At 37.1% G+C, this 13,896-nt stretch overlaps 3 protein-coding genes across 6 annotated transcripts; 1 reads left to right on the top strand and 2 right to left on the bottom strand.

The window, feature by feature from the left end:
• Positions 1–112: 112 nt before the first annotated feature.
• On the bottom strand, positions 113–6,163 carry LOC128890799 (Fanconi anemia group M protein). Of its 3 annotated transcripts, XR_008460684.1 has the most exons (14): positions 5,542–6,163; positions 5,291–5,458; positions 5,048–5,220; positions 4,881–4,970; positions 4,586–4,810; positions 4,351–4,504; positions 4,138–4,259; positions 3,935–4,054; positions 3,696–3,861; positions 3,463–3,617; positions 3,128–3,374; positions 1,114–3,044; positions 323–1,050; positions 113–253 (listed from the first exon to the last, which is right to left on the bottom strand). XR_008460684.1 is itself a non-coding variant. In XM_054149661.1 (13 exons), exons 1-13 carry the CDS (start codon positions 5,708–5,710, stop codon positions 772–774), a joined length of 3,999 nt encoding a protein of 1,332 aa, XP_054005636.1. In that variant the 5' UTR covers positions 5,711–6,163; the 3' UTR covers positions 260–771. The 3 variants fall into 3 exon arrangements, 1 of the variants encoding a protein (XP_054005636.1); XM_054149661.1 differs by lacking the exon at positions 113–253 and having other exon boundaries at positions 260–1,050; XR_008460685.1 differs by lacking the exons at positions 5,291–5,458; positions 5,542–6,163 and having other exon boundaries at positions 4,881–4,932; positions 5,048–5,190.
• Positions 6,164–6,311: 148 nt separating this feature from the next.
• On the bottom strand, positions 6,312–9,797 carry LOC128890820 (gastrula zinc finger protein XlCGF57.1-like). Its single transcript, XM_054149711.1, has 4 exons — positions 8,938–9,797; positions 8,563–8,640; positions 8,341–8,484; positions 6,312–8,256 (listed from the first exon to the last, which is right to left on the bottom strand). Exons 2-4 carry the CDS (start codon positions 8,593–8,595, stop codon positions 6,733–6,735), a joined length of 1,701 nt encoding a protein of 566 aa, XP_054005686.1. The 5' UTR covers positions 8,596–8,640; positions 8,938–9,797; the 3' UTR covers positions 6,312–6,732.
• A 35-nt stretch (positions 9,798–9,832) lies between these two features.
• On the top strand, positions 9,833–13,596 carry LOC128890811 (serine/threonine-protein kinase PAK mbt). 2 transcript variants are annotated; one of them, XM_054149696.1, is made up of 7 exons: positions 9,833–10,703; positions 11,162–11,534; positions 11,601–11,997; positions 12,073–12,486; positions 12,564–13,096; positions 13,165–13,318; positions 13,403–13,596. In XM_054149696.1, the coding sequence occupies exons 2-7, from the start codon at positions 11,170–11,172 to the stop codon at positions 13,562–13,564; spliced, it is 2,025 nt and encodes a 674-aa protein (XP_054005671.1). In that variant the 5' UTR covers positions 9,833–10,703; positions 11,162–11,169; the 3' UTR covers positions 13,565–13,596. The 2 variants fall into 2 exon arrangements, with proteins under 2 accessions (XP_054005671.1, XP_054005672.1); XM_054149697.1 differs by lacking the exon at positions 9,833–10,703 and adding an exon at positions 10,714–11,043.
• Positions 13,597–13,896: the final 300 nt, after the last annotated feature.

The raw sequence follows: 13,896 nt of genomic DNA, 5'->3' as shown, positions 1-13,896 counted from the left end.
AGAAACTACGTTTACCTAAGCCCCGCTACCCCTCGCTGTTCATCTCTAGTTGTGGATGTAAAAAAATTTTGCGAGGGGTGGAAAACCTTTTGGAAGGTCACTGGTCACTGGTCAAATTTCTAGGAAAGTATAGGTAGACTGCATAGGTATTCTTTTGTATGGACCTTCCTTTCTATTCTATCCATTTTTTGTAAAGATGGATGGACTGGTAAAAACAGTAGAAAACACCCCGGTCTAATTACTAGACACAATTCTATAAAAATAACAAGTTTATAATTTTAATAAATTTAAACATACAATTTATAAAAGAGAGGAAATGTACCTGGCAAAGTATACGACAAAAGCGCGCAGGTACCTCGTCCCTGCTTTACATCGCATTTCAGCTGGCAAACCTACCAGGACCGTGAAATTCAAGCACAATGCTTATTGTTCGTTTGTATTCTTTGAGTTATAGCACCTGACAGTCTTCTCGCCCAAAAGAATTTGCAGTTCTTCGAGAAACGATCGAAGGACGCTTGGGCAGGTAGAAAATATATCGCCATTTTATGATTTACCGTAACTGAGATTTCTCGAAGATCGTTTCAAGTTCAAGTCCCAAAAGATTACTTTCGCTGAAACGAACATAGTTTCGTTTCCACGTCTTCTATTCAGTCGACGGCGCGCAGTGGACTAAAATTTATATATTTATTGAAGCTTGGCCCACTGCGCAGTAATATACAAAGAAATCAATATAAATATACACTCTTGATTTAAATAATATTTCCGAAAGGATCAATTATTCCTATTCGATCGCGCTAACAAAAACGATTCGTCTTTGATCTGCTCTCGTAATTTCTCAGTTTCATCCTCGCTACTCGCGCTATAATTAATTATATTTGCTCTTTTATTCTTCCTCGTTCTTTTCGCAGCGTGATCCTCCGATTTCTCGCCTCGAGCGCGTTTTCTTTTTCTCTTTTTCAGCTCTAGCTCTGCCTTTTCCAATTCGCATAATTCCTCCATTGAAGTGGCCGCCCCTTCCTCGACGTCGCCCTCCGCCACGCAGAACGAATCCTAAAGTTACAAAGACACGTTGTTCAGTCTTAAACAAAGGAATATTGTAATAGTTTCACTTACGTCGAGATAGGAGTCGTTCGCTTGGGTGAATTCCTGGGAATAAATTTCTACATCGGGATCAACTGCCCTTGGTTCTTTGAAGAGGAAACCGTTGCATCTTTTTATCGGGCTTCTGACGGTTTGTAAATAGACGGCGTGCATGTCGGAGGTATCGTGCACATTCTGCGTGTAACTGACAAAATCTTCCAAATCTTGATCGACACCAGAACTTTCATCCGTCGAGCAGTCACCGGTCGACGAAACTTCTGCCTCGTCATCTAAAAAGTTACTTCTTGCTCTTCTCGGCCTGCGAGAACGATTACGATTTTTAATGGTAGGCCTCTCGAAATGTTTTACATTCTCTCGTGGATCTTTATTTTCAACAAAATGATCTTCTTGTTCGTTGAAAAAATAACTGGCTTCCAATTCGTCCCTTTTGTTACCCTTAATGGTAACTAGATCACTCTCAGGTTTAACTTCGTTTCTCGCACCTTTTTTAGAGTTACACTTCTTCATGTTCGCCAATTTCTTTGCTATGGTAGTTTTTCTAGGTACGTTCTTCTTCATAGTATCGCACGATTTTTTAACCGAAAACCATTCGTCGCTATCCGAATACCGATCTTCAACTTTGTTCTCGATTTTCTTTAATTTCTCGCTTTCCTTTTTGGACGTGTCAAATGCAGCACAATTTTCTACAGGCGTGGGAATAATATCGAAGTCATCGCCCCATTCGAATTCATCGATCTTGAGTTCCGTATTAATCGCGCTTTTTTTGTCAGCGAAATATGCTGATTTACTTGGATCTTTCGTATCGTTGGACTCTTTACCTTCGTCCACTGATTCAATTTGTCGAACAAAATTCACTTCGCTGTCGATTTGTGTAGGAAATACTATATCGTCCTCAAATAAATCGTCCTCGGACTCGTAAGCCGTAACCGACACATCCAAATTTGACTTTATTCTCCTTATTTCGATAATAGCCTGTGTTACACTAAGCATACTTTGATCCTGAGTTTTACTAGTATTTTTTTTCTCCTTGTAATCATGGACGTCGTGTTTACTTTGATCAGATTGGACAGAAATATCCTCGACCTCTTGAAAATGCGCACTGTTCACTTTCATATCATCATCTATCTTTAAATTAGTAAACGTTTTCACGTTTTCATCGTTAGTGGAATCGCTAACAATGGGGTTTTCCGCTCGTATATGAGTGGGGGCGTCATTCTCAGAATCATCGGTAGTTTCGTTCAACAAATCCTCAAATTTGCTAGGCTCCAAATCTTCCAAGGCGTTCGTATCCTTTTTTGTTTCCTGTAATACGTCAGCGTGTAGATACGACAAGGAAGTCGTAGGATTATTATTTTCAATCGCTACTTCTTCAATATCATTCAATTCATTGCTGGTGTTCGACGCGCTACTGTCATCGAGCAAATACTCAAATTTTGATTCTTCAACCGTATGCAAGTCAACAATTTCCTTGATCGTGCCGATCATTACACATTCATCGTCATTATTATTATACGAATGATTTCCATCGCTGTCGTTCGCGCTATGATTGTCTTCCAAATTGATTTTTTTACTATCTTTTAGAATGGGATCACTCAGTGTGATTAAACAATCAAGAATTTTAAGATTAGGTATCGAGAAATTAAAAAAGTTTTTAATTGGTGCACATTTAGGTACATAAGATTTATCGATGCTACGTTTTCCGTCTGCGCTCGCTTCCCTCTCAGAGGTTCTCAAAGCGCACACCGTGAGAAAATCAACTGCGTCGTCGTCGCAAGATAGGATCTTTACATCAGACGGTTTTATTATCGGATGGACATCATGAGTTTCAATTTTAAGACTCTGTGGTTCCAAAACAGAGCTCTTATGTTCCTCGTGCTTGTCACTTTTGAAGAATTTCATCATCGAAAATTGACCCCCATCGTTTTGTGATGCTACTTTCGACTCTGAACAAAAAATACATCATTTCATTTCCAGGAGAAAGAAAACCATTGATCCAAGTATTAAAGAATGAAGAAAGTTTCCTTACCTATAGCAGTAACCTTTTTGATGGTATTTTTACGTTTATTAGTCTTCGTTTCCATTTTCTCTTTCTTCTTCCTGCCCTTCGTAATCGGAGTTTTCGGCTGCATGCTCAAATGCATTTTCAAACACTCCGGAGTAAACCCATCAGGAATCATACGCGGATTGTCTTGATAAAGGGAGGAAGTAACGTTACTCGTATTTAATATCTTGTTGTTTAGAGAATCTCTCCTAGCCATTGTGGATCTTAATGTCTGGAATATTAATGGAACTTGTTACTACTCGTTCAAAGAATATTTTAAGCGAATTTTACGTATTATCAAATATTAGATATACGGTTACCTCGTGTTCTCTTCCATCTGTGACGAGAATAATGATATGTCCGTCGCGTTTTCGACCAGTTCTCCCCATTCTTTGTACGAGCCGCGTAGGAGAGTGTTGAGATATGTCGAAACATATTATTAAATCTACTTCTCCGACATCTAATCCTTCCTCTCCTACAATAAGCATCAGAAACATTTGATTTTCATCATTTTAATTTATTAAAATAAACACTAGTGCAAGTTAGCCCTTACCTATACTCGTAGATATAAGAACGTTAACGTGATTGCTTCTAAAGTCGACCAAAGCTTTTATTTGTTGCTTTTGTTTCTGTCCAGACTGTCCGACGAACATCTGCGGCCTTATCAGAGGTTGGCATTGCAACAGCAGAACGTAAACCTCGCTGACGATATCTCTGTACTGTGCAAAAGTAAATTAAGTGCTGCGCGTAAAATTCTAACGCGTTAGGTAAACGAACTTGAAATGTACGAACCTCGACGAAAACTATGGCTCTCGTGTCGCTCTGTTTTTCTTGATAGTTTTTAAAGTGACATACAAGTAATTCTCTCAACTTTTCAAACTTGGTGTGTCCGAATACAAGATTTTGTGGAATCTGAAAATTATTTTCGAGTATTACGGATGACAACATTTTGGATGTTGATAACGAATATTTCGTGCAAGCTGATTTATACGAACATCTCCTATAGATTGATTGCATGATGACTTTATCTCTGGAAACGGGCCGAGATATGTTTGGATATCATCCAGCAAGTCTTGCAGTTGCGTTTCCTCGTGCATCCAAAATTTATCAGAATGATCTATCAATAACAAATTCATAAAAGTAATTTTAATACTAGCTATATGAACAAAGAAAACAGAAGCATTAGATGAAAAAAATCATTTACATACTTTCGTAAAATTTATGAAATGCTCGAAGACCATCTCTAATCATGAGCTCATAGGCATGATACATTGTCATTAATATGTTTAGCGTTTTTATAATTTGTCCATAACTTCCTGATTTATTTGTTTTCTTTTGATATTCTTTCAATAAATAAAATACCTAATGAACAGAAAGATGTATCTCAATTATTTAAGTTACAACTACAAATAAAGCAAATATATAACTAATAGTATAACTTACCCTTCCTTTCGAGATATTTGCTGTTTGTCCACGAAGAACATTATGTTGAAGTAAAACTTTAACATGACGATCCATAATGTAGATGTACCTATCTTTGAATTCAGTTAACTGATCATTAAGTGGTACCAAAATTATATCAATCTTTCTTTGATTGATGTATGGTATAATATCAGAGGAAGTTTCATCTCTTAGCTCCATATGAGCAATGCGTAAATTTTGCAAAATCTATAAAAAGAATTACAATAATAAGTAATACAAATAACTTTTACTGATGTTCTACATTACTGAATCATACCTCGTGAACATTGTCAATTTTATTTCCTGGTGTAGCAGAGAGGGCTAATACTCTGAAATTTTGGTTCCTTTCACTTAATATTCTAATACACTAAAAATGGATACAACATATGATTGCTATAGATTTATTAGCAAAATAAGATTAATAATAATAATTCATATAGGTACCTCGCGATATGAATGCTTTCCTAGAGCTTTATGAGCTTCATCAATAACTACACATTTTATTAAATCACTAGGTACAATGTTTTTCTCCAGATCATTTTGAAAAACTTGAGGAGTAGCAAACACTACCCTTTTCTTTGACCAAGCTACTTCACGATGTTTTTGATTGACTGCTCCTATAAAACACAATTGTGATAATGCAGACTATGAAAAAAGTATATGAAATTATACAAAACATTTGTCTACCTGTAAGTTCAATGGTTTCTATGCTAGGTATACCCATTATATTGTGACAAGCAGAAATCTGCTGAGCAACCAAAGGTTTAGTAGGTGCCAAAAACACAACTTTTCCACATGGATACCATCTCCAAAAATTATACATTACAACTGCAGCAATGAATGTTTTTCCTAATCCTAATACGAATTGAAAGAGAAACTTTGCTATTAATTCTAGCAATTACTTTTATTTATAATAATGAAAATTTAATCTCCCTTACCTGTGGGTAAACAAACTAAGGTATTCGTATACAAAGAAGAATGAACTATATTGAATTGATAGTCCCTGACGGGATAATTTTCCGGATAAATCCATGTTTTTCCAGCAGATAAATCGAATCCTTTCGTTTCTGGATCAGCAGAAATTTGAGAATTCTGTGACAACTCCATCTGATCAATTCTTTTATTAATGATAGGTTATTGGACACTCAGGTATCATACAAATTTATTATATTTAAATACATTTTAATGAAAAATACAATTTGATTTGAACTTTTCAAAACCGCCTGCATTTAGTAATAGACGTTTATCTTGTCAGTCGGTTTACACGTAAACAAATAGATTATATTTACACTTCGATCTTATTTACATACAATATTTACAAGAATGTCATAAGTTTCACGCGCTTCATATCACAATCACACAGCATCAACAACGATCAACAACTTAGAAAAGTTATAAATATGCATAATATTCCATACATGTAACACATTTTATTTGAATGGGAGAAATTGTATAGGTCGCTAGGGAATCGGCCATATTTGTATTACCGAAGTATTTTCCTAGGTTATACGTAAACGTGGATATTTTCAAATAAAAATTGCATGAGACGAGTTAAAGATTACGTTGAGATATTAAATATTACTTTACGTAGCCACGAAATATGTAATATTATATTTATAAAAAAGCGACAATCGTACAAACCGAAATTAATTTATAGAAAAAGACGTTATTCGTTATAAAGGTGTTGGAAAGAATCGTCTTTGACTAATTAAAAATTAATTTATTGTACGTAAAGATATACAAGAAATAATGCGACTGTTTGGATCAATGAGCATATAAAACAGATGCATGTACTCGTAACCGCCTTTACGCAGCTACATATACATCAGTGGTCGCCAATCTAGAAGAGTGTAAGAACTACTACGCTATAAATCTCATCATTTAAATATATGTAATTATTATAATTGATATAAATACTTTTCAATTACAAAATTTCAACAACTTCAAAAATAATGAGATTTACATAGTAATTCTCTCTCTTTGCTTTGTATATATATATATATACATTAAAACCAGCGACCAAACTGGTTGCCGCGAGCGACGTATTGGCGGCCACTGATATAGATGCATACAAGTGCTTTGATAAAAAGAAACTAAAAGCTGGAAAACAACGGACTAGATCCCTCGAGTTAAGACGTATGATTTGTCGATAAATGACTATTTAACGCAGCTTTATGGGCAAATTTTTTTAAACAAATCAAACATTCGTGAGTTTTTTCGTTTATATGCACCGATAAATGCTTCTTCAATGTCGCTTTGTCCTTGAATATTTTCTGACACGCACTACACTCGTATGGTCGTTCACCAGCGTGTACCATTATGTGGCTGTTTAAAGTTGTTTTTTGGGTAAATGCCTTGTGACATACGTAACATTCGTACGGTCTATCACCGGTGTGACCTAACATGTGTTTCCGCAACGCGGACTTCTCTTTAAACGTCTTCTGACAAATGTGACAAGCGTGTCTTTTGTCGCCAGTGTGTATAAGCATATGGGAATTCAGTCTCGTTTTTTCTCTAAAGGCCATTTCGCATAATTCACAAGCAAACGGTTTCTCGCCCGTGTGTATCAATGTATGCCGCTTCAAATCCGACTTGCGGGTAAATATTTTATCGCAAACTTTGCAATCGTATTGACCGCCGGTATGCAGCAACATATGACTATTCAGATCCGATTTCCGTGCACACGCCTTGTGACATATGTGACACTCGTGCGGTTTCTCACCTGTGTGGACGAGCATGTGAGAATTTAATTTTGCCTTCTCTCGAAAAGTCATCAGGCATTCTTTGCATTCATACGGTCTTTCGCCAGTATGAACCATCGTATGCCTGATTAACTCCGATTTTCGTTTGTATGTTTTCTCGCAGATGTTACAAGCATGCGGCTTTTCACCACTGTGCGCTAGCATATGATTGTTTAACGCTGTTTTCTGTGCAAATGATCTGTGACACATTGTACATTTAAACTGTTTGTTACCCCCGTGCAGCGTCATGTGCATATTCAATTTTGCCTTTTCCCTAAACGTTGTAAAACATATATCGCATTTATACGGCCTCTCTTCCGTATGACTAATCATATGCCGATTTAGACTAGACTTTTCTTTAAACGTCGCGTGACAAACGTCGCATTCAATTATTCTATCCTCTCCACTCATCGATTGATCGTTCTCGGAATCCATCCGTTTCATAAACGTTTGTTGTAACGCGTCGTTGTCGTATGGTTTTTCTAATACGTGCATTTGCATGTGACTACGTAAACACCACTTGTAAGCGAATCGTTTTTGACAGACATTGCACTCCAACGGACTCATCCCGACGTGCGTCAACATGTGAGCATGCAGACTGGAACTGTCTTGGAAATTTTGCTGGCAAACCTCGCATTGGCTACCGCTGCAATGCATTCTCAAATGGGTAACCATCGAATCGTTGTTCAAGAACCATTTCTTGCAAATGGAACATTGTATTTTATAAAATTTCGGTTGTTGCCCATTTGAACAAAAACCAGAATGTTTCTCAGGGTCTGGCACTTGCGTAAAATTTGCGTTTGTCAGACATCTCTGTATAGCTCCATCATCCTTGTCACATAAATTCGTGTTAGCGAGCTGAGCTGTCCAATTTTGATGACTGCTAGATTCGCCATCCAATTCGAGCTTTACCTACAATCAATGTAGTCTGTTAGATTTAAATAATGATGCATTCCATTAAGATAATAGATAATTATAAATAACTTTGAAACTTACCATTTCATTGGAGAAGTCAACTTCGTTATTTTCGATAGGTAAAAATACCTTCCCGAATGTCCCAGAACAGATGTCCTCCATGTAGTCGGGATCAAATCTATCGCCAGGTTCTTCTTTAAGTACAACGCTTACAATGTTTTCGTCCTTAAAGTAAGGTTTAAGTTAGAGTCCTAACGGAAGCATTGTATTGTATGGTGCTGCTGTTTCATAGAAAACGTTTACCATAACCTGACAGTCAATGTTTAATGCATCCATCGGTACATCTTTCACTCTAAAATCTTCCAATCGCTACACTCTGCTCTGAAAGTGAAATTGATTTACTCGTTCGATCGCGTCTTGCTCGAGTAAATGACATAGCAATTACGCGAGAAAAGACACGAATCATGTGTCTAGGAGACCGAATGTAGCCAATGTTATACTGACAATGAGTGAAATAACCTTAAATGCAACGATGCACGACATGCAAGATAAAAGGATTTCGACGCGTAAACTAGCGTAAAAAGTTCCATTCTGGAATGTGATTCGTGCGGTTGATCCGTTTAATTGTTCTTACGGATAACTAGTCGTAAACGGTGCTCTGTCTTTATCTATACTTACAGCGTAGATTACACATTTCACCTGTGAAGCAGAACACGTAAACCAAAATCTGTTGATTGTATTCCTCGTTTCTCGTAACAACGTATACGATTTCTTTTACGTTGGAGCCAAACAGATGTACTATTTTTTTCTTGATGAAATCAAATACGACCGATCGATCGATTTACTTCTGTATCACGAAACTATACTGCGCGTTCCACTACACACGACAGGCATACGTTACATAAATACCATGCATCTACTACGCGATTATACGTGTAAGGTGCATACATAAACTCGATGCTTGACCATACCACTATGTAATAATACGTTATACACGGAATCCCGAGTTGAATGATCGCGCTCGATAACGATGTTTGGCTGCATCTTTTCTTCGATATTCGCCGCGTACTTCCTTAAGCATTTCAGAAAAGAAATAGACGCTATGTTTCAAATTAGACGATTACATGTGGAATGTAAATCACAATTATTCATCGAAAAGGATAACGTTAACGTTTAAGTAGAATTCAGTAAAAGAATTAAGTTTGAAAAGACGTCTTGCGTTAAAAACAATCTACCGCATTTTTCTGATATCTTGGGCTTAGCTGATATCTAACAAAGGAAAATGTATCTTCAGAATTTTTACTTCTTTCGAATGTTATCGACAAATAAATTCTGTTGGAATTGGATATTCCGGATATCAATAGCGCTAATAAGTGAAAGTTCATTCAATGGACGAACTTTCTTTCTGCATTAGATTGACGGTCATTAGCGTTATCGCAAAATATACAGAATTCAAGGTAATCTGTAAGTGCCATCAGATCATCACGTTTCATGGCCAACGTAGCAAACAGTCGTACAAACATATTTAACATAATAAGTTATTGTTATACTATTATATAACTTGAAGATTACGAGTTACGAATAAAAATATACTTGAGTGTTTCAATGATTTTTAGATATTCATGATGAAGGTCGTGTATATGATAAGTCCTACCTTCGTGTTCTTTTTTACCGCGGTAAAAGTGTTAAATAGCTATAAGAAACTCCGTGAGAAGTTGCAACACTAAAAGAGTAGGAAAAAGAGTCTACAATCTTTCATCTTGTAATGTATGTGAAAACATGTTTACACGCTGTTACTGCAACGAGTACAAACGTTTTTCTAATTAACGTTACGAAATGAGGAAAACAAAGTTTATTCTCATCGGTGCATTTTTAATGCACTTCTATAGCAACAGGGCGATCGAACCAAACAGATCTCGCATAGACTTTTTTCTTTGTTTTAAAATTTATCATATAAATTATTCGTGGAGTCGAAATTCAATTTTGTATCCAGGAACATGTTCCGACGGTTTCAAAAATGTTCATTACTGACTAGTCAAAAGAAATATAATTGACAGACTATTACGACCATAAATCGGTACATCCTCCCGTGTTCAAATCGCGATCGACAATCGCTTTCTCTCGACACCGTTTTCCGTGCGTTACGTTCTTTGTAGTAATCTCATTGCAGGTGCTACCTCACGCACATTTAAGTAAATTGTCATGAGCCAAATGCCAGGAAAGATTCGTAAGCTCTCCGCGCGGAGCGCAGGTGTGTAAACGACCTGTCGGAAGGCTAAATGCCGTATTTACCTATTTTAACTATTAAACTCTCTTATGTTTCGCCACTACATCGAATCTGCCGTTTTCTCCAAGCGGTGTAAAGTCAACGGAAAACGTTAAGCCCTGGAAGATCTAACCAACAGTCGAAAGAAACCACTTTAAGGCGGTCGCATCACGTACTGGTAGGCGTTGCTGTCATTTGGCTTCCCTTCGTATCTATTATTTTCTGTCGATATTAAGCGACGATGGATTTCTCAGCTTTCACTCGGAACGTATTAACGATTAATACAATTTATACAGTACCCAACAAATAATATGTAAAGATCTTCAATAACAATGCACTCTCGAACTCCTATTGACACATTTGATTGTAATTCTCGTTTGTAATTGTTTTCTTTGTATAAAAGAAACAAGTAGATCTAACCAAATAGTTGAAAAAAAAAAGACTAAGTTATTAACATTGGATACTGGTAGGCATTGCTGTCATTTGACTTCTTCCATCTGTATTACCATCTCTCAATTGTGAGCAATAATCCATTTCCCAATTTTCTCTCAAAAATTTGATATATTTTAAAAGAAACTGTAAAATTGTAGGTAAGCTAAGTGACCAAGTTGAATATCTTAGTTTTATTTATTTCAGGAAGGGCGATGTTCGCCAAGAAGAAGAAGAAACCACAAATATCAACTCCAACAAATTTTGAACATCGTGTACATACAGGATTCGATAAGCGGGAAGGAAAATTCATTGGACTTCCCCTACAATGGGCCTCTATAGTTGGAAACAATCAAATTTTGAAGTCAACTAACAGACCACTACCTCTGGTAGATCCGAGTGAAATTACACCCACTGAGATTCTTGATTTGAAAACTATTGTTCGAGGTCATAATGATCCTAAAGGAAAAGTACAGATCAGTGACAAAAATACAGAAAATGGATTACCTAAGACTAGTACCGTCGCTAGATCTAATTCTCTTCGTTCTTCAAGCCCGCCAAGACTCAGGAGAGATTACAGGTACAATGAAATTAATGACTAAAAATATTTGAACATCCTAATGTAATTCTGTTTATATTCTTATAGGCATAACAGTAATTTGCCGCCATCCGTGCCAGAAGGACAAGAAATACCGTCCAATGCTAATCAAATACAAGGATATACAAACTTTGGAAAGCAGCATAATTATCTAGATAAATTACGACAAAACTCGCCTAACATCGTAACCGTAATGAACCCCAATATGCAGAATATGATTCCGAATCTCCAAAATCTTAATCCAAACATGCAGTCATCTCCAAATTTAACGCATACCGGATCAAATGCTCCAAATTTATCTTTAAATTTCCAAAATTTGAGTCCTATTTCGAATCAACAAGGTCCAGTGCCAAGTCCAAGTACTCCTCAACTTACAGACTCCGAATTTCATAAACTAAACTCTCAAATGACAATAATGTCTGGTCAATATAACGGAAATGTTCAGGTAAGCCCTACTCGGTGTTTCATTCGCTTCTAATAAAACGCTATCGAAACAATAGACATTTGTTTTTGTTCATAGGTTTCAAATACCGAATCATCCGCGAGAGATCAACAAGTAAATCAAAATGTCCTGTTGCATAAGTTGCAACCTAAGATTTCACCGGTAGGATCGATAGCATCGCAACGACCGCTGAGTCAATTGAGTTCACATAACGTGAATAAATATTCGCAAGCATACAATATGCAAGAAAGTTCGTCCATCTTGCAATCTCACATGAAGAAACCTATAGAAACATCTCAATCGATGCATAACTTGTCTAAGGCAACCGTACCGTCCTCTGGGAGTAGTTCAACTCCAGACCAAAATCAGAATATGAAAAGTGCTTTATCCTCAGGAAATCTAGCGGTCGGTTCAAGTTCGAGTGCTTCTAGTAAACAAACCGCGGAACAAAGGCTAACTCACGAACAATTTCGAGCAGCTTTACAGATGGTGGTAAGAAAAATAAACTTAGATTTGCCAACGAATGTAAACTATAGGTCATAAAGTTTATTTACGTATTTAAATTTTAGGTAAGTCGAGGCGATCCAAGAGAGAATTTGGAAAATTTTCTGAAAATCGGCGAAGGTAGTACAGGAACGGTATGCATAGCTACTGAGAAAAATACAAATCGGCAAGTGGCAGTTAAGAAGATGGACTTAAGGAAACAGCAGAGACGAGAACTACTGTTTAACGAAGTGGTCATCATGAGAGATTACCATCACCCAAACATTGTCGAAATGTACGACAGTTTCTTAGTGGACGACGAACTATGGGTTGTGATGGAGTATCTCGAAGGAGGCGCGCTCACAGATATCGTTACTCACTCGCGCATGGATGAAAGTCAGATAGCTACTGTGTGTTCCCAGTGTTTGAAACCGCTTGCATATCTGCATTCTCAAGGTGTCATTCATAGGGACATCAAATCTGACTCCATATTACTTACGGCTGACGGCAGGGTAAAACTATCGGACTTTGGGTTTTGCGCTCAAGTCTCTCAAGAGTTGCCAAGGCGAAAGTCTCTCGTAGGAACGCCTTATTGGATGAGTCCCGAAGTTATTTCTAGGTACGATACAATTACAATGCAATGGTTTTAAAAAAGCGATTTTACTATTCGCACTTTTCTCGTTTCAGGTTACCGTACGGACCTGAAGTAGACATTTGGTCATTAGGTATAATGATTATCGAAATGGTCGACGGGGAACCACCATTTTTTAACGAACCTCCTTTGCAAGCTATGCGTCGTATCAGAGACATGCCTCCGCCAAAATTAAAGAATTCTCACAAAGTAAGTTTGTGAAGACTTAGAGATTTTGCAAGAGATTGCAAGATCATACGGGATTGATAAGATTACGTTTGTATTTATTTTTAGGTTAGTCCACGTCTTCAAGACTTCCTTGAAAGAATGCTCGTCCGTGATCCAGCACAGAGAGCCACGGCGACCGAATTGTTGCAGCATCCCTTTCTTAGGCAGGCTCAGAGTCCGAACATTTTGATTCCACTGATGAGAGGTTCCAGACATACGAACTGTTGACGAGTCGATGTAAAAAAAAAAAAAAAGACAAACCCCAACAGGGTAACAGATTCATTAACACGGATATGGATCACGAAAGTAATCCTATCTACGGTCTTGTTTTTAGTTTGTTGTTAAACGTTAAACTGTAGAATATCCAAGTGTCTAAAAACATTTGAGTGGCCTTTGTTAAACAACTTTACATTCCAGTGTGGCCTTAAACTTAGAAGCGTTACATTATGAATTTATAAATGTCTGCGTTGCCCGTGATAGACATTAGCGTCACAAAAGATATTTTTATATCGAGTTATTTAACAAATTGTTGTACACCCAAGTGCCTTCGTAATGAGCAC

Source organism: Hylaeus anthracinus, unplaced genomic scaffold (genome assembly GCF_026225885.1).
Source record: "Hylaeus anthracinus isolate JK02 unplaced genomic scaffold, UHH_iyHylAnth1.0_haploid 12001, whole genome shotgun sequence".
Classification (NCBI taxonomy): domain Eukaryota; kingdom Metazoa; phylum Arthropoda; class Insecta; order Hymenoptera; family Colletidae; genus Hylaeus; species Hylaeus anthracinus.
Note: the sequence above shows the minus strand (reverse complement) of the source record. Positions and strands in the feature narration are given on the sequence as shown.